At 46.0% G+C, this 22,913-nt stretch overlaps 1 protein-coding gene across 2 annotated transcripts in view; it reads left to right on the top strand.

Annotated features, from left to right (window-relative positions):
• Positions 1-4,749: 4,749 nt before the first annotated feature.
• TNFRSF14 (TNF receptor superfamily member 14) overlaps positions 4,750-22,913 on the top strand; it is a 368,403-nt gene continuing 350,239 nt past the window's right edge. The window contains exon 1 of one of the 2 annotated variants that reach the window (XM_085609199.1): positions 4,750-5,046. In XM_085609199.1, coding sequence (XP_085465325.1) covers positions 5,017-5,046 — 30 coding nt within the window. In that variant the 5' untranslated portion in view covers positions 4,750-5,016. The remainder of the gene's footprint in view (positions 5,047-22,913) is intronic. The other variant, XM_085609202.1, reaches the window with a different exon arrangement.

Genomic DNA, 22,913 nt, shown 5'->3' with positions numbered 1-22,913 from the left:
TATTCCTTTCACATTCAGTACAGAGCTGACACATTTTCAAAATGATATACAGCAAAGCCGTAGTTGTTGCTTAGTTGTCTTATGCAACTAACTACCATTGACAAAGCCAATAACCATGACTTGTATAAAAAATCTGAATGCGATGACAGAAGCAATAAATACCAGTCGGAGGGCACGCTATGCTAAGCACAGATTTTGCTACTTAAGTGTTTCTAAGCCATGCCCCTAATTACATCGGCCACGCCCCTTTGACCCCCTAGTTTTTTTCACCCCACAGGTTAAATACATAGACCAACAACTCACAGTGCTTCTCAAAGCAACTGTGTGTTTGGTTTGAGCTTTTTTCCCCGCGCATGGAACAGCCCAAAATTCGACTACATGGGAGGTGGGGTTCATAGCCGAGTACCCATGTTCTGCTTACGAGTAAGATATTCTTCCACCTCTTTAGGTAGGCCAAAGAAGAGGTTTAATATTCTCCAGTTTATATTGTGTTTGTAGGGTGGTAAGTATGGCCTGTGGCAAAATGTATTGCCAGTATTGCCCCCAATTAATTCTCTCTTTGCCTGTGCCATCCCTCGTCTAGGGTTACCAGATAATTCCATGTGCAGGGCACAATTTTCAAGTTCTAGGTTTTTCATTCACACACGATTTCTTTCAGGTGGGTTGCTCCACTTGGTTCGATTGAAGTGAACCATAAGTATAACTTGTATAATGCACTGAACTGTTAAATGGAAGCCCTGAACCGGACGCCAGGTCTCGCGAAGATTTGGATGTATTTGTTTATTTACGTTTCTCTGGCCCCTATTCAGTTGTCATATGCAATGACTGAGTCTGGGAGTCACAGAAATTCTACAGGAGGGCGAGGAACCCTGCTTAGACTCTCCAGTAGGCACTTGTCTCCCCTTTTACAATCCATTCCCTGGCACAAGTTGCCCCTTATTTGGTGAGCCTGTCACTCCCAGTGAGGGCAGTGAGTGTGAACACCTGTTCCCCCGCCCACTTTTCCACCACTGCCAAAAACCATGCTTCCTGAACACAGACCTTCAAAAGGACACTTTAGTGAATGCCCAAGCGGCCGTTTCCCAACTAGTCCCAAATAAGCATTGCGCAGACTAATACAGACATCTAGCAGTTGTGATGTGCCCAGACTTTTACCAGCAAAGCAAATAATTTTTCTCCGAGAAGGGTGGAAACCCTGGCACTGTATGTTTCTTCAATGAACTAGGATGTTGTACCAAGCACACTCTGTAGGTATCCCCCAACCCTGTTACTGTCACGTGATGTCTTTCTCGCATGTTCACAGCCAGACTTCGAGTTTACGAACCAAATTCGATGTTTGTAGAAGAGGAGGCGAAAATAGGCGCGTGTGTTCCGAGATGAGGAAAAGGAGGCGGTGCCGGTTGTCGTTGGAGTCCCAGTCCCATCCCCTTGTCCCACTTGACGTCTATGGCTCTCAGCTCGTTCCTGTCTGTGCCCCGGACCCACCCACCTACCTCCCGTGGGCTCTGGCGGAAGCGGAGCTCTCCCTTCACCGCAGCAGTGCAGGTGTACGGAAGCAGCACGCTGCTGAAGCGGGAACCAAACTCACTCACGCACGGCACCTGCAGCTGACCCCGGGTAGGAAGGTTTCACGGGCAGGCACCGTCTCCCGGCACCCCTGGCTCATGCCATACAGAAGCAGCAAGCTGCTGAAGCGGGTACCAAACTCACGCTGACCCCAGGCAGGAGGGCTTCACGGGGAGGCGCCGTCTCCCGGCACCCCGGGCTCGTGCCGCACGCACAGCAGAGCGTGAGTGCCGGCTGCACCGCCCCTCATGAATTTTCTATCATTCTGGAAAGTGAACTCCACGACTCGCGGCCCCAGGTCAGACACCCGGCTTGTTTCTAATTCTTGGTCCGTTTCGTGCATTTATCATACTTTCAGGGTGGAATGTTAACTACTCAAAAATAAAACAACTTGTGCCCAGAAAAAAACTGGCAGTTAAATGCATATCGACGAAGAGCGTTGCACATTTAAACCAGGGGTATCTGGGCCATCTCAGCCAGTGAAATATCGGGTAAAGCCAGTGTCATAAAAAAACCGTGAACTGCATAATTCGTTAATATGGACTGTCTCTCAAATGATTTTAGATTTATAAAAATAATGTCAAGAGCAAAACTCGTTGTGCTGTTTCTTTCGGTGACTTTACTTGGGGAAGCATATTCATTACCATCCTTATGCCGTGCAAGTCTTGTGATATTTCTGTTATGTTTAGGGTTGTCGGTAGTAGATGATGTGAAAGCGAAATCTTGTGTTATTGTTTTTTTTACTGTTTTGTTTTATTTATTTATACCAGCACAAGAAAGCAAACCACGTGCTATGTGTTTCATTAAATTCACATGTCGATTGGAGCGGAGATGTTTTTCTCCTCAACAAAGAGTCACTAGAGAACAAGCGCGGTCCCGAAAGTGAAAGAGGATTGCGCTGCAGCCGATCTCTTGTCTTTATGGGGCCATGTGAACATGGCCCCATAAAGATAAGAAATAGCTTACAACAGATGCAAAGCAGGCTAGCCAGTCCAAGAGGCACAAAAAGCCAAAGGGAGGCAACACAGATAGTTTATTTCCAATGGCTGGCCACCGTTTAGCATAAAGGGTGATGCCAGCCAATGGAATTAACCCCTTCCCCGCTCATGACGGAACCGCTCCGTCATGAGCCACGGTTGCCGTGTGCTCATGACGGAGCGGTTCCGTCGTGCCGCGACCGTTGGCGGCCGCTCCGCCCACGCGGCGCTGTTTCCCCGCCTGTGCGGGGGGACAATGCAACTGGGCGGAGTCATGACGGAACCGCTCCGTCATGAGCACAGCTCAACCGTGGCTCATGACGGAGTGGCTCCGTCATGAGCACAGCGCTACCGCGCTGCCCCCCCACACCCCCCAGCGCTGCGGCGGAATTCCCGCCGCAGCGAAGGAGTTAAGGGGCGGGCTTAAAGCCCTTTTCTAAAATTACTCATCTGCATTAAATTTCGCTGAGCGAGTTGCGCAGCAAAGCTAGGTGAGACCTAAAAAACTGCGAGTGCAGCACCGGTGAGACCCGACCCACTTAAAGCCCTGAAACGTGGAATTTCTCTGACATAATGCTTGAAATTCAAACAGCGAAGGTCGGAAACACTAAGCAGGCAATATCTCTTGCTGTTTCCGATGTTTTCAATGTAAACATTAGAGGACTTATTTACAAGCCCCGGGCCTCGAGCCACCACCTGTGCGTCACATATTAGAAGTGACGCATGGGCAGCCCAAAAGATTTATAAATAAGCCCCTACGAGTTATAGATTTCAGCCATCAAATACTCACGAACAAAACAAAGGCAGTGGGGAGAGGATGTGGTCTGACGCTGGAACTGCCGACTTAGCTGCTGAAATCACGGTTGAGCCTGGATGTGTCCTTGTGTAACGTAACCTGTGCTCGTGTAAAGCGCTCCAATATCTTCGCTTCTGGTCAAGTTCGCACTATATAAGTCTGCAACAAAAACAAGCATTTGCAATGCAATAGGTCTCGCATTTACGCGAGTTTGAGCTATTGGCATTGTAAATGACAATGCCTTTTATTTATGTTTTGGTTTTTAAAACCTAAAATAAAAGGTATTGTCATTTACAATGCCAATAGCTTAAACTCGCGTAAATGCGAGACCTATTGCATTGCAAATGCTTGTTTAAAATAAAAGGACATACTTTGAAACCTGGAAGAGGGTGAGGGAAGGACTCAATGTGTCAATGCAACTCAAATGGTATCTTGGATGCAGGCTTTGGTAACGCTGTAAGACAAGCTATGCCTCTACCTTGCAAAGTTAAATGACTCCTTCCTCCACTGAGACACTGTGCCGTGACCTTTACACTGCCATGGTGAAAGGCTCACGCTTCGAGGCATCTGTTACGCGGGCTTGGAGGTACTGCTTCCAAAAAACAAAGATGACGGAATCCAGCAAAGCAGGGGTAAAATCGGGAAACGACCCCCCCCTCCCCTCTACAAGACAGGGAAACAGAGAGTGAAGCTGTAAGCTCGTACACATCGTAATGCAGCCAGTGAGTTACTTGTAAGGTACTCACATCTGTGAGGCTCCCAGGCTGCTAGTCCGATTCTGTAGTGAACACAGTACTAGTGACGCTTTTTGAAATTGAAAGGACATGCTTTGAAACCTGGAGGAGGGTGAGGGGAAGACTCTATGTGTGTTACTAAAATAACCAGCGGAGCATAGGTAGTGTGCTATGCTGCTTACGAAAAAAGTAAAATATCGAAAAATTAGAATTTGTGAGCCGCGCCGAAGAAAACAAAGATGCGGCCGGGCAAACATCAGAGCAGACCCTTTAAGGTGAACACAGGGATTCCGAGAGTAAGAGACCGTCTGTGGCGCAGCAGTTAGAGCTGAGAACTTGAGAGCTGGGGATCCTTGTTCGAGCCTCTGCGTCGGCACATCCTGCTGATTATGGACAATCTTTCGCCCTAAATGCACTAATTAACGGTATGTGCGTGTGTGAAAGTAATCGCGATCACATCAAAGCGGCCGTGCGGCCCGCGAAAGTGAAAGCAAACGAGTGCTTTCAGGTCTCCAAATGGTGCGTGCGCCTGGCCGACGCACATGCACTGTATTTGGAGGCCTGAAAAGCCACTGTTTGCACTTCCAAAACGCGCTTACTATAAGTCTCGCCAGAGCAGCGCTAAAGCGCTGTCTCAGGCGAGACCTAAAAAGCAGTGAACACGCCCTGAAAATACGAAACACGCCCTACTTCCTCCATTTTCGACTTGGAAGCGAAATAGTCAGCCAGTGGATTTTTTCTTTGTGGATACAAGTGTGCCTCTCCGGCTCCACAAGTCGAAATGGAGAGGCAGGGCAAACGCGTGATTCATTGTGAATAAATAAACTAACCCGCTGTGCCATGAAGACTGTTAGCAAGTAAACCATCGGAGACTAATTCACGCAAACAGCGAACAGTTTACCTACGATTGCCATTTTCTGCCTCCGCGTCATTACCATGAAGAATGTGTTTGCTGTACATCGCGAGCCTCATGGTAAGTCGTTTTGTTATAACTTCAACCAGAAAACAGTTTGGGCGGTACCTTCGAGTTAGTTGCGTCATCTGCTGGGTCATGCTAATAAAAATGAAAGTGAAACTAATTTCGGCCGCGTACATAAAAGCTGTCTGAGTGTGTATAAAAAGTATGGGCCTTTGATCCTTGATACAGTGGATACGGGGTCGGAGATGTGGTTTAAAATACATGTTAAATCAGGACGGAAGCTTCGGATTGTTGCTTCTCTTTCTTTTACTTCATTAAACACAGCAGCCAATCAACATAAACGGAAAACGTAACTACATTTCCCATGAGGTTTCTTGACCCTCGTATTACTCCACCAATCGTGATCCATCCGACCATGTAAGACAGCATGTGACTGTTGTGCACGCGCGAGGGTAGGGTCTTAGTTGCGCTCAAGCGCAGTTGTTTATAATTGCACCCGGATATGCTGCATTGTTATGAAATAGACATGAACTTGATAGGGCCTTGTATATCGTGTCTATTTCATAAGATTTCTTCTGTTGGGAAGGAACCCATTACTCGTGTAAGGTTGTTGTATTTATTCAAGGTGGGTGGGGACTGTATATGTAGAATGTCCAGTTGCACTTTTAAGTTACAAGCCACAGACATACTGGTTTTGTAAATGTTGCAGGCAGGGTGCACATGCAGGAGAGGCAGGAGCTCACAGAGGGCGTGCAGGAAATACTGGGCCCCTCGTGAATGTGGGGGCCACATAAGTATGTAGTGATGCAAAGATTTGGACCTCATCAGCCCTAGGAATCTGTGGAATTACTCTTAATGATCGATTAGCCCAACCTGATATTCAGTCTAAACCTTGGTTCAAGTACATCAGGTCCACATGCAGGAAGCTGGGTTTGGAATGTTTTTGGGCAGTACCAGAGGATCTCACCCCTGGTTCCAATATAATAATTAAATCAGCCTATTGGCAGGGCGTATGGCAGGGCGTATATGAAGACGCCATTGATAGCAGTAGAGATACCTTGACCCATAACTTCTTGGAGTTTAAGTTCAGCTCTAGTTCTGAGAGCACGATTGATGAGATTACTCCCCCCTTAGCCAGGAAATTGTTTCTGTAATTTAGATACCAGTCCCTACCTATTATGGCCTTCTGTGCGAAGTGGGCAAATGCAAAATACTAGGGTAATGAATACCCGGTGTGAAAGGGCCCTCTTGAGGATATGCTCCATTTCTTATTCTTCTGCATAGCATACGTTTTGCAGGGGCAAAGATGGCTACTGCCACCGTGTAGGACTCTGGGCGTTAGGAGCCTCCTTGTGCCTGCTAGGATTCTGCAAACAGACACACCATTGCTGGTGATATACACGGTCACCAGGTATCTCCAGGCAGCCGGAATCTTGCAGTTCAAATGTGTTTGCGCAATTGATGCTAGTGCATGTTTGGAGCGGTACTAATGTTGGCAAGTCGGTCCTTTGCGTTTTGCCACGATAGCCAACTTTTGACAAGAACCATTGTTCCATTGGAGAGTCTTTTTGGTGAAAGGCCTAATTGTTGCTCTAGGCCATTCGTTTGTAACTTTTAAGACAAAGATCCTTTTTAAATTGTATTGCCTGTGCTTGCACTCATTGATAGTGGCAACTGGTACTGTTATGTTAAAATGTTGTACGGCTGTTATTTTATACAAAGTGCTGTCATCTAGTACTTCCCTTGTGTTTTTTTAATCTCATGTATGTACTAAATTTGATTCTTCATCCTTGGGGAGGACCAAACCTGTTGTTTCTATGTATAACACATTTTATTCTTCTATGCTGAGATGCTTTGGCTCTCATACTTTAATATCTTGATTATTTATTGTTGTATTGTTACACTTTATTCGCTTTTATGACTAAGTGTTAAATAAAGCTTATTGTACTGAACATTTGCATGCTCCAGAGCTGGGGAGGACACTTCATCTGTTGATGAGTAGGCAACATGTGCCCCAAAGAAACAAGACTGCTCTCCCTGTGAGTTTGCAACGCTACAGCAAACTGCTTGTGCAGGCCACGTGCACTGCACCCAAATTGATGAGAAACAGGTCAAAGTTGGCGAGTGTGAAGTCCAAGCCCCGCTCTAGCCTCAAAATGGCCCTTAAAGAAACTGAAAGCACTAAAAGAGAAGTGTGTTCGAAAGACCCGCCAGAAACCCACTGGTAAGGCCGAAAGAAGAGATACTGCGCCACATCATGATACATCATAATAGGTAAGTAGCTGCTGTGAATTGTTTAGCACACAAGAGTGGATTTGTGATGGGCAGAAACCGGTAGGCAGATGAGATGGCAAGGTACTGCGCTCTTTAGTACTGCACATTCAGTAAGGAAGACTTATGTAAATCTGAAAGTTGTACAGTTTCAAACATGATGTTAATCGCTACTGATACATGTGAAGAACTAAAAGCTATTGAGTCCGAAGCACAAGAGGCAGAGAAGAAAAAGTCCATGAAGTCATGATATGCAAAGAAACAGGATGAGGTTTGGTTTTGACAGATGGGAGACACGTCCTACCAGATGACATGAGACAAAGGCATTTTAAAAGTCTTACTCATATAGGAAGGGACGCTATGGTTAGTCTCTTCACAATCTACTGGTACAATCCCAATCTTCGTGTCATTGCAGAGTTTGTGCCATAAGTGCTTTACCTTCCGGCAGTTAATTGCGGGCAGGAGGACAGTCGGACAGTCGGACAGTCGTGACTATGAGTAACAAAAAAATATCAAGTGGTCCTTCCAATAGGATGCAAATGGATTTTGTGCCGATGCCCATTGCAGTAGACTCCACTATATCTTGGTGATAGTCTGTCTCATCTTGCATTGGTCTGAAGCCTACCTGGCCAGGAGTGACAGTCTCCTAATGGCCAAATTACTACTGAGGGAATAGATCCCTCGTTTCGGCTTAATGGTTTATCCGGAGTCAAATCGTGGGTTTCACTTTAAAAATGAGGTAATAAGATGACTGTGTAGCACAGCAGGTGGAACAGAAGTTTAATTGTAACTACAGGCCTGAGGTGTCTGGGATTGTGTAGCAAGTCAACGGGATGCTGGAGTCTCGACTAGCCAAAGAGTGTGGGTCCACTTCCTTGAAATGGCCTGACGCTGTTCCACTGCTTCTGACAAGCCTCTGATGTACTTGTGAATGGAGGACTGAACGCTTCCCTGATGAAATACTGATGGGAGAGCCATGAGACTTCATGCTGTGCCAGCAGCTGGTCTTGTGAACATAACAAATTACATGATTTTTTGACTCCTGTAAGGGAGTTGCTGACATGGTGCATCCCGTCTCTCACCAGGTTGATTTGGCAACAGTGCATTCAAGGAAAGAACAGTGACACAACCTAGGTCCTGGGGACTGGGTCCTGGCAAAGAAAGACATCAGGAAGTCCTGTCTGGAACCCTCTGCGAGGACTTTCTAGATCATTCTTGTGACAAGTACTGCTGTGAAGTGCGGGTGTTTCCCGAACTCGATTCATGCCTCCCACATCAGGAGATTGAGAAAAGCCAGTGAAGAAGTGGTAACAACCACTGGTTTTTGTAGAGTCAAACTCCAGCACAGAATGAACGTTCAGAGAGAGAAGAAGATTGCACACAAGTGTCTCACAGTCACGCCGAGACAAGTGCAAAGCCTGTGGTGAATGAGTCAGGAGTTACCACAGTGAAGCAAGCAGCTAAAACCGAAGGTGTGTACCCTGAGCCCACAAAAGGTGCAAGCACTTCAACCAGAAGAGAGCACAAGAGAGAAAGGTAGCCAAAAAGTACTGAGTGCTCTTGGGTCACAGGGATGCATCCCAGAAACGAGCAGAGAAGAAACAGACAAGTGAGCAAAGTGATAATGAACAACATATACTCAGAAGATCGAAGATACAAAGAGTGCCTAGTCGAAGGTACTCAGCTTCTGAATCAACTTACTTTCCTGACAGAAGGCTTGACCCACGAACATATGAGACTGAGAATTAACGGAGAATTTTATAAATGCCTTTGCTACCATAGGGAAGATTGAGAGACTTTTTTGATTGACTGAATTCAAGTGACATGTCGAGATGCAGAAGACTCATGTTCTGTATCTTGAGTATCCTGTGAAAATATTAGGCCCCAGGCTCTAGTGGAAGAGTAGGTGTGTACTTTGAGAGTATCTGGGAGTAGGTTCTAATCTGGAGTCAATTGAACGAATGGGCTCACATTGAAATAAAGGAAAGGCGTTGCTAATTCGCACAGTTAAAGCAACAAGTATAATTTTTGATTTGTGTTTTTTGTTTGATTTGACTGTAGAGAAATCATGGTGTTGAATAAACCGTAAAGCAATCTAGAGTTAATATTATCATTAATTGCCTTTTTTATACTAATAATTAGTTTACTAGTGGGTAATAATTCTTCAGTTGAGCAGGTTTCCACCAAAACTAAAACAAATTCATCTTATTTAGAGGAGCAACATAAATTTAACATGAAGATTTTGCAAAAAGCAGTTCTGAGGGAATTTTCACAGAGAACGTCTTCTTTATGTAGTTGCACACGTATTCTGAGGTTATGGGAGCAAGTGGTTGTTATTTATTATATGTTTACGCGCCTCAAGTTTAAAGAGTGTGACTTACCACCATATGTTATTGACCTATGTGTTGACTTTGACTATGTTATGATACAGATAGACAGGACATCAAAGATGAGATATCACGTATGAGGAAGACAGGTTATCATCCTGCTGTATATTGAATCCTAATGGTCTTAGATTTAGGATTTTTAGGAGTAACACGCCCGCCTACTGAGTGTACCGCTATTTAGTAAATCCCTTAATGCCCAGATTGTGTGTATATAGGCTAGGATTTATAGTCACTGGGTCCGTCTTCATCCATGATCAATGGAATTTTGATATTGAATTTTCCTGTAGGGTTATGTTTTTATAGAATGGCACAGATGTTAGTCAGGATGCAATAGGGAAGCATGCACATATCTGAGACGAGAACATTGCATGTTACACAGTAAGTCCTCAGACAGTCATGAGACTAACTACTGTTTCTTTAGGTTACAGAGGAAATGGCACTGTTAATGTAGGACAGAACATTCATTGTAAGACTTCAATAGATAACTCCAACATGCAGGGGGGGAATCTTCAGCCTCATGGACTATTATTGGCAGTGTGTAGAACTACTGTATGTCGATTTGCCACCAAACTTGGAAGGCCTCTGTACGATTGTCACCTTGCATGCTCCTGTTTTGGTATTTCCTGGAATCATCTGTGAGCTTTGCATGACCACTCCATGAGCCGTCCAATGACCTTGCTACATCAGGAGTGATGTTCTCCAAGAGTACCGTTTGTTCAGCGATGCTCACTGTTCAGGCTAAAGCAACAGCTCGATGGCTGCAGAAAACTCAATGAGAACTTCTCAAGACTATAAATGCTACTAAAGAGGGATTTAATGCCATAAAGGAAGAGCTGTGTGTAATGAGAATGATGGTAATGCAGCACAGTTATGTACTTGATCTTTTGACGGCCATGCAAGGAGGGGTATGTGAAAAAATTGGAACTGCGTGTTGTACTTATATCCCTGTGAATGATACGGATAAGGGAACGTTATCTGAGGCCATAGAGACACTGCATAATCTACTGAAGAAAACGGTAGATGAAGGAGGTGCCCCAGATAATTGGTTTAGTGGGTGGTTGGCATTACTGCAATCTTGGGTGTCAGGACTGTTGGGAGCCTTGTTGCCAACCATTGTGGTTCTTATATTAATATATTGTGCTGTATAGTTGATCCCAGCATCTTCTAGAAGAATATGTGCAAATGCGGAAGGGATGTTTCTAGTTAGGACACTCACACATGTAGTAGATTCTCAGGGTAATATATATCACCTAGTGCAAGTGTAGAACAAGATTTAGATCCAGTAGTTGAAATATCAACTGGCGGGAGGTATGTTGTAGAAAATGTGAAATATGAAAACCTAGCGCAACAGCAGACACCAGCAGAAAGTGTTGCACAGCCATACATAGTGAAAGAACCGTTTAGACCAAAAGTCGCATGCGGACAAGAGAGGTGAAGAGTCCACTTGAGAACATAATAGAATAATTTGAAGGGGTTCCAGTTAAAGGTCAACTCGTTTTTAGCAAGCTTAAAGGAATTTATGGCTTCAACGCACAAGCTCACGTGCACGCATTTTGTGTTTTCAAATATATTGAAGCTTGATTAGACAATAGGAGTAGGAGATCCAATTAACCAAAGAACACACAAAGGTCTTAGGTGCACAATGATAAAGCACACAAGCCACTACGCCTGACGCTGACGTGAGATCCGCAGGTTTGCAAAGCCATGGGAGGCTGTTGCTTCATTTCTCCATGTCTTCACTCTCCACTTTCCGCCTTTCACCGCTTACTGCGGTTTACTGCTGCTTTGGCAGTTGGAGGTCGGTGGCTAGTGGAGGGGCAGCAGCTCTCTTTGTAGAGTGAAACAGGGGGGAAACCGTGCCCAGCTAACTACGGGGTGACGAAGACGGCGGCGGATGCGTTTCAAACAGCGCAGAGGTAAGGGTAGGCCTGCGGAGCTTCCCCCTGGGGCGGAGATGGCCAGTGTTAGGCCGGTGCAGCTTGCCCCGATGAGGAGCTCACCCTTTATTCCCTGCTCATGCCCCTGGCTCATCCTGCTCCGACCTCATGCCACCTACTTGCCCATCGGCATCTGCACCTGAACCTTCTGCCTTTGGTCTCCAGGACATTCACCAGTGCTTAAGCGGTCCTATGCAATATTAAGCAGCTCCTTTCATTAGACCAATAAACGGCGAAGAACCCCCAAGCACTCCTTACATTTTGGAACCTTGCCAAACCCTGACCGAATGGGCAAAGCCATTTCCAGCAGTTCGGAGGGGCAGTGCACTATAGAATCTCAGTGGATCCAAGATCCAAAGACTTGTGCGCATCAAGAAGTCCAGATGAACTTACAATTTACAGTTTAAAACTTAAAACCTATAGCCCATAGCAGAGGGTGAGTGCGGTGATGAGTAGGTGGTCACTGCAGAGTCGATCCGTGCCTAAATACAAGGTCTGTCTGTCATCCGGCTGTCATTTGTCCCCTGACCAAGACACCCAACCAAGACATAAGGCTATATGGCCCTTAGCCATGGAGCAACTGTAATTATCCCTGCAAAAGCCTTACCCTTCCGCTAATTAGGCACTGCAACTGCAACAAAGTGTTAAAGTGCTTTATTTCCTATCACAGGCTCTGCAAGGGAAGCCAGCAAGTGTACTTAACCGAGGGGCAGCGAGAAAAGTACCCAAATATCCTCCCAAAATAATGAGGTCGGGCAGAACAAGAGGAACCCCCCCACCCCCACCTCCCGCAGTGCAAAAAGAAGAGCCAATGCGCTCCACAGACATCAAAGTCAGAAGTCAAACCAAGAACAGCTACTTCTCCCTCACTATTAAAAGCCAACCCATTAGTATGACTGCTCACAGGGCAAGCATCTAGCATTTTTGATCTATGGCCTAAACTCCAGAAAAACAATATATCAAAATTCACCTAGATGAAAGATGAAAGTGCCATTCTTTATCCATCTGCAAAAACAACAGTTGATGGACAGAATGCAGAACAATGTCATACATACACCCCAGTACAGAGATCTGGGCCTAAATCCATCATTTTTTTGCTCACCATGCCGTTCCAGTTTGAACCCAGCCATATGCAAATCAGTCTTGACCCTGTGCCTCATGGGAACAGTCCAGCCTGAACTGCCAAGCCAGGTCCTCCCTGGACTGGAAACAAGCATCCTAGGACCGTTTTCGGGGTTTCACCCCTCTTTGGCCAGAATAGCTTGATTCCAGTGGCATGGAGAGCACGGGACCCACGTCTGGGCATACCCTTCCCACTTGGGGTGAAAAATGCAAAAACAACAGTTGATGGACAGAAGGCAGAACAATGTCATACATTCACCCCAGTACAGAGATCTGGGCACCCTGGTATACCGGCCCCCGGGCCCTTCTGGCTCTTTTTTAATGATTTTAGATGAAGCTATTGTGCAGAGGGCTCTGCAATTTTCGAATTTCCTCCTGCTTGGGGATTTTAATATTCATCTGGAATGTGTAGGGGCTAGTGACACGAGAGAGTTTAGTGATTCGTTGAATTTGGCTCAATTGTCTCAATGGATCAGTGCCCCGTCACATAGGGGGGGACATACCTTAGATCTTGTCTGCTCCAACTTCCCTCTACGCGTTCAGGAACCTCTCCCAGTCTCTTGGTCGGATCATTACTTAATCCATTTTTCATGGACCATTCAGGCGTCGCACTCTGCCACGCGTTCCCTCCAATGCAGACCATCTCAAAGAATAGAGCCCTCCGCGCTTTGCAAAGTTTTGTCTGACACTCTCCCTTCAGTTTCCAAGGATTTGGTCTGCGCCTTAGGGAGTTTTAACAGTTGGATCTCACAGGCTGTGGATCATCCCCCCCCCCCCCCTCGCTAATAAGTGAGTAAAAAACGTCCCCTCCAAACCCTGGTACTCTAGCAAGCTCAAGGAGTTAAAACAATCCTGTAAAAACTGGAGCACAGTTGGAGAATGGCTTATTGCCCATTAGCTAAAACAGTGCTAAGGATGTCTCAGAAAGAGTTCTACGCTACCATTACGAAGGCTAAAAGCAACTTCTACACAGAGCGCATTGTTCAGTCCAAAAATAATTCGAATTCAATTTTTGCGATTGTCCAGAGCTTTCAGAACCCTTGTGCGGAGCAGATAACCTTCCCTGCTTCCAATTCCTGGTGTGAGAAGCTGTCCTGTTTCTTTATAGATCAGATCCAAAGGATCCAGGACAGTTTGGGAACTAGCACCGAAGGGCAGACGGGGCTCCCCGCTCAGAATGCCCTGGTCTCTGACTCAGTTCTTGCGTCTTTGACGTTTTTTTTTACCCATTCCCCTGTGTGATTCACTGCCCATTCTCAAATCCCTGAAATCGGGTTCACCACCTGATCCCTGTCTAGCTAGGCAGTTGGCAGTAGCAGCCGTGGTGGTTAATTCTGAGGTCAACACTATCATTAACCTGTCGCTTCAGACCGCCACAGTTCCACTCGAATCGAAACAGGCTAAACTGCTTCCGCTGTTAAAAAAGCCTTCCTTAGATCCTGCTATGCTAGCTAGATACCAGCCCATCTCTCTCCTCCCGGCTGTGGTAAAAGTGTGTGAGAGAAGGCAGTTTTTAAACAACTTTTCAATTTTGTTGAATCATCTGGTGCCCTCCACCCAGCCCAGTCAGGATTTAGGGCCACATACAGCACAGAGACTGCCCTTGTTGAGATGGCGGAGGCTATAAGACAATGTTTGGATGCAGGCCGCAGAGTAGCCTTGATTTTATTGGATATGGTGCCTCACCGCCAACTCTTGGCCCGTCTCTCAAACATTGGAATTTCAGGCTGAGCTTGGTACTGGCTTAAATCATTCTTAGAGGACAGAACACGGCAGGTATTGCTGCCCCCATTTTCCTCGGCCCCTAGAAAAGTTACCACGGGAGTTCCGCAGGGTTCCACGTTGAGCTCCCTCCTTTTTAATGTCTACATGGCGCCTCTAATTTATCTGGCAGAGGAGCTGGGAGCTAAGATCATAGCTTACGCAGATGACACCCAGCTCCTCTTTACGTGGAAGGAGAGGGATTTGTCCCCTGATCTAGCTAGGAATTGCCTTTCAGACGTTTTTAACTGGCTTGCAAGGGCTCTGCTCAAATGCAATGAGGGCAAATCTGAGGTTCTCCTGTATGGCTCTTTTCCCCCTCAATTTAGGGAAGAACTCTGGCCTGCAGACTTCCCCAGGCCTAACTTAGTTGGTAGTCCGGTCAAGAATCTGGGGGTCTGGTTTATTGAGGACCTCCGGTACTCTGTGCAGATAAAAAAATTAGCCGGAGTGTGCTTTGACACACTGAAGGCACTCAGGAAGTTCCTGCCATTATTGCCTAGACCGGCCAGGGAAATGGTGACTCGTGCCTTCATTCTGTCGCGTATAGATTACGCTAATGCATTATATATTGGCCTGCCGGGATACCAGCTAAAAAAGCTGCAAATCATTCAAAATGCGGCAGCAAGAGTGTTGCTGGGCATCTCGGGCAGATCTAGCGCAAAGCAACATCTTCGGGATCTGCCCTGGCTTCCCGTGGATCAACGTGTTCAGTTTAAGGCACTCGCTCTTGCCCACGGGGCCCTATACAAATTTGGGCCCCCTTATCTCAGGAGACGCTTTGAATTTTACGTCCCCCGAAGACAACTGCGATCAGCCGCATTATGTCTTGCAGTCATCCCCCGATTTCATCTTACACGGATGGGGGGCAGCTCTATGTCTTTTAGGGCTGCCAAAGCATGGAACGCCCGTCCCTACGAATTCTGAAACACTCAGGATCTCAGACTGTTTAAAAAGCAGTTAAAGACCTTGCTTTTTAACTAACTTGGATTAGGCTTCTGCGCCGGGACACTCTTGAGTATCCGTACGCGATACAAGTGCTTTATAACCTAACATATGCAAAAGAAACAATTGATGGACGGAATGCTGGACAATGCAAACATTCACCCCCAGTCACAAGGATCTTGGTTTAATCCATCATTCTTTTGCTCACCACAGCACCCCAGTTTGGACCCGGCCATATGCAAATCAGTCTTGACCCTGTTCCTTGTGGCAACAGTCCAGCCCGAACTGCCAAGCCAGGTCCTCCCTGGACCAGAAACAAGCATCCTGGGACCGGTTTCAGGGCATCACCCTTCTTCAGCAAGGCTAGCTTGAATCCAGTGGTGTAGTGAGCACGGGACCCATGTCTGGGCATACCCTTCCCACTTAGGGCGACATGTGCAAAAGAAACAATTGATGGACGGAATGCTGGACAATGCAAACATTCACCCCCAGTCTGGGTTTAATCCATCATTCTTTTGCTCACCACACCACTTACTGGGGTGAATGTATGACATTGTTCTGCATTCTGTCCATCGACTGTTGTTTTTGCATTTGTCACCCCGAGTGGGACGGGTATGACCAGTCGTGGTTCCCGTGCTCTCCATGCCACTGGAATCAAGCTATCCTGGCTGAAGAAGGGTGAAACCCCGAAACTGGTCCTAGGATGCTTGTTTCCAGTCCAGGGAGGACCTGGCTTGGCAGTTCGGGCTGGACTGTTCCCATGAGGCACATGGTCAAGACTGATATGCATATGGCTGGGTTCAAACTGGAATGGCATGGTGAGCAAAAAAACGATGGATTTAGGCCCAGATCTCTACTGGGGTGAATGTATGACATTGTTCTGCATTCTGTCCATCAACTGTTGTTTTTGCATTTATAACGTAACATAACATATCTTTACAGGTCTTTTTGATATTTAAACGCAGGCCAATTTGGTGCTGTATGTATACTTTTGAATTTTTGATTATTATTGTGTTTAGCGTGACACCAGGAGTGGGAACATCATTTCTCCTTTCTAGGTCCTGATGAAATGCCATGGGGAGAGGCATGAAACTAGTCGACCAACAAAAGAGAAACGATAGATATTAAATTAACACCTAGGGTTTTTCCCACACTTCCCCAGATTTTAGTGTACTATTTTGGGGGTAGGAAATAAAATTGTGTTTGGACCCACTAATTTGGTATTTTTAACCGTTTTCTTTACTTTTGCACACACAAAAACGCTCCCTTCAAATTCATCATAGGTGGTTAGGTGTATAGGTACACCCAATCGTTTTACAATTTAGTGCTCCCACGTATTCGTAGGAGCACTCCCCTGTCTGTAGAGGGCAGGGATGGACACAATGATGAAGCATGCCACCAAGGGGAAACCCGGGTGGGGGAGGGTTTTATGAAAAGAAAAATCCTTTTCTTTTTTACATGTATTTCTGCAAATAAACTAAATATTTCCCTGTCCTCGGGGTACCTCTTTAGATTATTAATAAGCGTACCATTGACATGCTCTATTATCCCATTGCTGTCCGTGCAAAAGGAATGTGAGTATTGCAGGCATACTCCCAGAGCAGACCTAGCATCCCTGAATGCCTTTGCGTTAAATGCAAGACCATTGTCTAAATGAAAGGTATAAACTGCACTAGTGGCTATTCTTTTATGACTGCTCAAGCATCCGCATTTCTTTGTGGCTAAAGCAATTGGAATAAGGAGCCTGAATCAGTAGCCACCAATATATACTTACATCGATTAGTTGGTATAATTGGCCTGGTATAATCTAGATAAATTACACCAAGCGGGTACTGGTCTTGAAATATAACATTTTTATTTTGTTGGCAAATGTTACATTGCCGCACATAGCTCCTAGAATGTTTAGGTAAGTATGGCAGACACTAACCCTTCTTGAGCTGCTTTAATTAAATCAAGTCTAATCTGCTCATTAGGTATTCTATCTCCCACTCCAGATAAAGATACCATTGGAGTGTTCTCTGAACAGAGGGCGTAGGAGTACTTACCTCAAAAGCCATTGGGAGGAGTTTCACCTTCAAGTGTTTAGTGATTCCCAGACATAATATCTGTGTCGATTTTCGTTTGAGATCGGCTAGTTTAAAAAGTATGATACTCTGCCTTTGTGGCTAAGTCAGCTGCACAGTTTCAGTGTGAATTCACTCACTTTGATGAGCATGTTATGTTGACCATGGACCAATTGAAGCTTATATTGTAATACAGCCACCTTTCCATACAACTGTGAATTTTTCATTCATTTCTCTTTTGAATGTTTGAATCTGTTCAGGCGCCAATTTGCTTACTAACTGGAGTAGGATCTGTGTGATCCGTCCAATGTAGTGCTAGGAATTTATGCAGTCACCTAAAATTTTAGTGTGTATGTCTAGCAGCTGCAATTTGCTGACTTTACAAATTCCTTGCACCTCAGTGCAAGCTGCAGAGTATTTCTGTTTTGTATCAGCTGCAGGCTGTGCAGATAGTTCTCTAGGAGTAAAATATGAGAATTTGGTGGTATGCTTTGTGCATATTGGAGGAATTCTTGAGGAGAGCCATTTCATATTCAAATTTCACATCCAGTGCACATAAAGTAGAGGCTTGAGCTTTAGGTTTACTTGCTTTTGTTGCCGCTTGTAGTGTAGGAACGGGAGAGATTATAATGATAAATTTCTCATGCACCAATGCTTGCCTTTTAAAATTGTTGTCTGCAGCAAGAATTTGCTCGGGAAGCGATGTATGCTTCAGCCTTAGAGGACTTGTGATTTATAAGCAATAGGATGTCTGCCACTTATTGTAGACTATATAAGTGTAACCTTAAGTGCAATGAGTAATCCTAATCCTAGCTTTGTTTTGTCCCAACATTTCTGCGTGTAGTCCATACAAGATAGCTGTGTGTTTTTCAGTCTGTTTGTCAGAAAACATGGGCTAAATTGAGGTTTACAAGAGTGTACCTCACATAGCAAAATGTGGCATGTGAGTCTCCCAAAGTTAAGAAATCCCGTAAATGCTTGTAATTTTTATTAACATATTCGGAGGCTGCATGGCAGCACTTCTGCAGAAAGTCCAGTGCAAGACTCTTGCCTGTTTGGATAATTCATACAAAAAGAAATCGCATTCAAGTAAACGATTTACATTTTTGATTGTGTGTGGTCAGTATTGTTAACAATCCGGTCGACTCTTGTCAAATGTGTGTTTAAGTCATCATCTGTTATGTAAATGTCATCAATATAAAATAGCGCCTTTGGATCTGGTTGCAAGATCGCCATTATGGTTGCTGTATAAGCCAGGACTATCCTTATAGCCCATGGGCAATTGTTTAAAACAAAGTTGAAAGCTGTTAAAAGAGAGAATGCATAGATACTCACTCTCAGGTGCTAATTTTTGACTTAAAAACCCATTAGAAATGTCCAGTGTTTTCATATCTTTTCCACACCAGGTTCTGTGCTATGAGAATTTTGTACAGCGTGGGAGCATGTATGTGAGTTTAAATGACTACAATCTAAAACGATTAGGTTTTGAAACAAGGAACAGAGGAGTTTCCATTCATTGTACAACTGCAGCTGTTCTATTGCTCTAATATTGTAACTGATCTAAGAAAGCTTTTATGTTGACGTTTGCTTCTGGTTTCAGAGGAAATTGAGCCTGTATTAGGGGCTCACTCCATGAAGAAATGATATGTAGGGTAGAATTTATATCCCACTCCACCTGGTTTCTGTATGAAATGCTGGAGCCTGTTTCAGAGCCCACTCATTTCATATATTTCCTGATGTCATCTGATACTCCACCTCAGTATCACTCAGTAACACCACAGCACCACCTCAGCTTCATGACAGCACCATCTCAGCATTAGCACAGCACCACCTCCTCATCAGTGCATCACCACCATTGCAGCACTAACTCAGCACAGCAAAACCTCGGCACCAGTGCAACACCATGTATGTGAGTTTAAATGACTACAATCTAAAACGATTAGGTTTTGAAACAAGGAACAGAGGAGTTTCCATTCATTGTACAACTGCAGCTGTTCTATTGCTCTAATATTGTAACTGATCTAAGATAGCTTTTATGTTGACGTTTGCTTCTGGTTTCAGAGGAAATTGAGCCTGTATTAGGGGCTCACTCCATGAAGAAATGATATGTAGGGTAGAATTTATATCCCACTCCACCTGGTTTCTGTATGAAATGCTGGAGCCTGTTTCTGAGCCCACTCATTTCATATATTTCCTGATGTCATCTGATACTCCACCTCAGTATCACTCAGTAACACCACAGCACCACCTCAGCTTCATGACAGCACCATCTCAGCATTAGCACAGCACCACCTCCTCATCAGTGCATCACCACCATTGCAGCACTAACTCAGCACAGCAAAACCTCGGCACCAGTGCAACACCACCTCGACACCAGCACAGCACCACCTATTCAACAGCGCAGCACCACCTCTGCCCCATATCAACTTCAGCTCAGCACGACATCCACATCAATGCACCACCACCAGCGTAGCCCCACGTCCGCACCAGCGCTGCGCCACCTCAGCAGCAATTCATCACCACTTCAGCATCAGTTCAGCATCAACTCAAAACAGCACCAACACGGCATCACTCAGTCCCACCTGAGCACTAGTGCAGCACCATCACGTCAGCATCACTGAGCATCACCACAGTCTGCCCTTTGAATCTGGCAACTTTTGATTCTTTCCAAGGATCTGTATACTGCTCGGGTCGTAATTAAGGTGCTATTTTCCAACCTCCACCCGCCTGTTGTTTATACTCCCCCATAAGAAATCAAGCATTGGCATAGCCAATAGGTCTCGCCTTTGGGACCTTAGAAGTGTTTAGCCAGAGATATTGGCAATGTTTTAAGGTATGTTGTAGATTAATGTAGCTGCTGTGTTTAATACTGTAAAGTTTGTGTGCAAGTTGTGCTTAGTGTAGTGACGTTAGGGCAGTGGCATGCTGTGGAATGTAATGGTGAGTTGTGATATGATGTGTGTTGTTGGTATATGTGTGTAGTGTTTTTTGCTGGTGTGTATGTTGGTGGTATTTGTAAGTTTACCCCCACCCAAAAACAAAAGAAATTGTAATGATATTAATTATGTGCGTAGTGTGATGCGGTTAATGTGTTTTTTAAGTTTTTTTTAAATCCAATACATTGTTTTGTTAGTTGTGTTTTGTTTTTCTGTATGGCTATGCAAAGGCTTTGTTTGAAAGCAATTAGAATTTGAAAAGTTTCTGCAAAAAAGCTCCAAAATAGTTAGAGTGGCAAAGCCAGAAGGTTTCACCTATGCCAAATGTATTGGCTTTGTCAATGTGTTTTAGCCGTTGATCCGCTGTACACCTGCGCCTTTCCCCTCTCTACTATAGTTAGGCTCTTCTGCCCGATTATGAAACTGCCCTTGCAACAACACCGCACCCTCCACCCCCACCTTTACAAACTTTACCTGGTGCACGCGCAGGGCGGTGCTTGGAGCATTAGATGCGCTGCATTCACAGGGCTGTGCTTGGAGCATTAGATGCGCTGCATTCACAGGGCTGTGGTTCAACGCGCCACGAAACTGCAGGCCCCACCTGCACCGCTGTTTACAGTATGCCTCTCCGTGTATTGGAACTGGGGCAGGTCATTTCACTTTTTTCTTTAAACCTATTTATATAGCGCAAACTCGACCCGAAGGTTTTGGAGCACTTTACATAAGCTCTAGTTACGTTACACAAGGACACTTTAATGAGCCTGTGCACGTGAGAAGGATTCTGGGAAAGGTTGCGTGCGGTGGCCACATACCCGCTGTCAGCTGCTGGGGCAGAGATAACCATGCTTTTATGGCATAAACAGGTAATGTAAATGTATCACCGTGACACAAACTATTCTTTCAAATGAGCACTCGCCTTGCTAGCGCCTGGAGTCACTGCTCACTCGGCTCTTACATTTCTTGTGTTAGTACACTCACAATATAAAGTGGGTTTCGGACAACAAAAAGGTGCCAATAGAGCTCCAGGCAGTAAAACACCAACCTACAGCAAACCGCATTTTAAAGAGCGAACTACTCAACTACGTCACAGTTTAAAAACAATCCTTGCCTCTAAACCCGTTTGTTTAAATTCCGATCCCAGTTTCCGTTCCCCTATGAAATTTGGTCACAGAAGCACAACACCTACAACGAAGAGGGCGAGTTTAAAGTCAGGATGGAGAAAGCAAACGAACACACCAACTGAATGAACAGGGTATTTGAAAATGAGGAGACATAGGAGAAAGGGCTGCAAGAGCACCAAGAACGAGCACAGAACGCATGGATCAAGAACCGACAGATTGCAGGACTAAGGAGAGCGGAGAGAGAAGAGACCAAAAGCAGTGCGACTGGAGACAGAGCAGAGCGAAAGTACAAGCCGTAGGGACAACGCGAGAGAAACTGCGACCCTCATCCTCCTGGACCTGTCAGCCGCCTTCGACACGGTCTGCCACCGCACACTACGAACACGCCTCCACGATGCCGGGATCCAAGAGAAGGCCCTGGACTGGACCACCTCCTTCCCCTCTTGCAGAACACAGAGCGTCCGCCTCCCCCTCTTCCGCTCCGAAGCCACCGAGATCATCTGCGGCGTACCCCAGGGCTCATCCCTCAGCCCAACGCTGTTCAACATCTACAGGGCACCGCTCGCCCAGGTCGCCCGTCTGCACGACCTCAACATCATCTCCTACGCCGATGACACCCAACTGATCCTCTCCCTCACCAAGGACCCCCACACCACCAAAACCAACCTCCACAAAGGAATGAAGGCCATCTCCGAATGGATGAGGAACAGCCGACTGAAGCTGAACTCGGACAAGATGGAGGTCCTCATCCTCGGATCCACCCCTTCGGCCTGGGATGACTCCTGGTGGCCGACCGCACTGGGAACAGCTCCAACACCCACCGACCACACACGCAACCTAGGGATCATCCTCGACTCCACCCTCTCCATGACTAAGCAGGTCATCGCTGTCTCTTCCTCCTGCTTCAACACCCTCCGCAAGATCTACAAGTGAATCCCCACCGGAACGAGAAGAACGTTCACTCAGGCCCTCGTCAGCAGCAGGTTGGACTACGGAAACGCCCTCTACGCAGGAGCCTCGGCCATACTCCTGAAGAGGCTTCAATGGATCCAGAACGCCTCTGCACAACTGATCCTCGACATCCCTCGCCGCAGCCACATCACACCCCACCTGAGAGACCTGCACTGGCTCCCCGTCAACAAGAGGATAACCTTCAAGCTCCTCACCCACGCACACAAGGCACTCCACAAAACCGGACCAGCATACCTCAACGGACGACTCCGCTTCTACACCCCCACCCGCCAGCTGCGCTCCACCGACCTCTCCCTCACCACAGTCCCCCGCATCCGAGGAGCAACCTCCGGCGGCAGATCATTCTCCCACCTCGCTGCAAAGACCTGGAACACCCTCCCCATCCACCTACGGCAGATCCAAGACC

Source organism: Triturus cristatus, chromosome 1_2 (assembly GCF_964204655.1).
Source record: "Triturus cristatus chromosome 1_2, aTriCri1.1, whole genome shotgun sequence".
NCBI classification, from domain to species: Eukaryota; Metazoa; Chordata; class Amphibia; order Caudata; family Salamandridae; genus Triturus; species Triturus cristatus.
The sequence above is the reverse complement of the archived record's forward strand: the minus strand, read 5'-3'. Positions and strand labels throughout refer to the sequence as shown.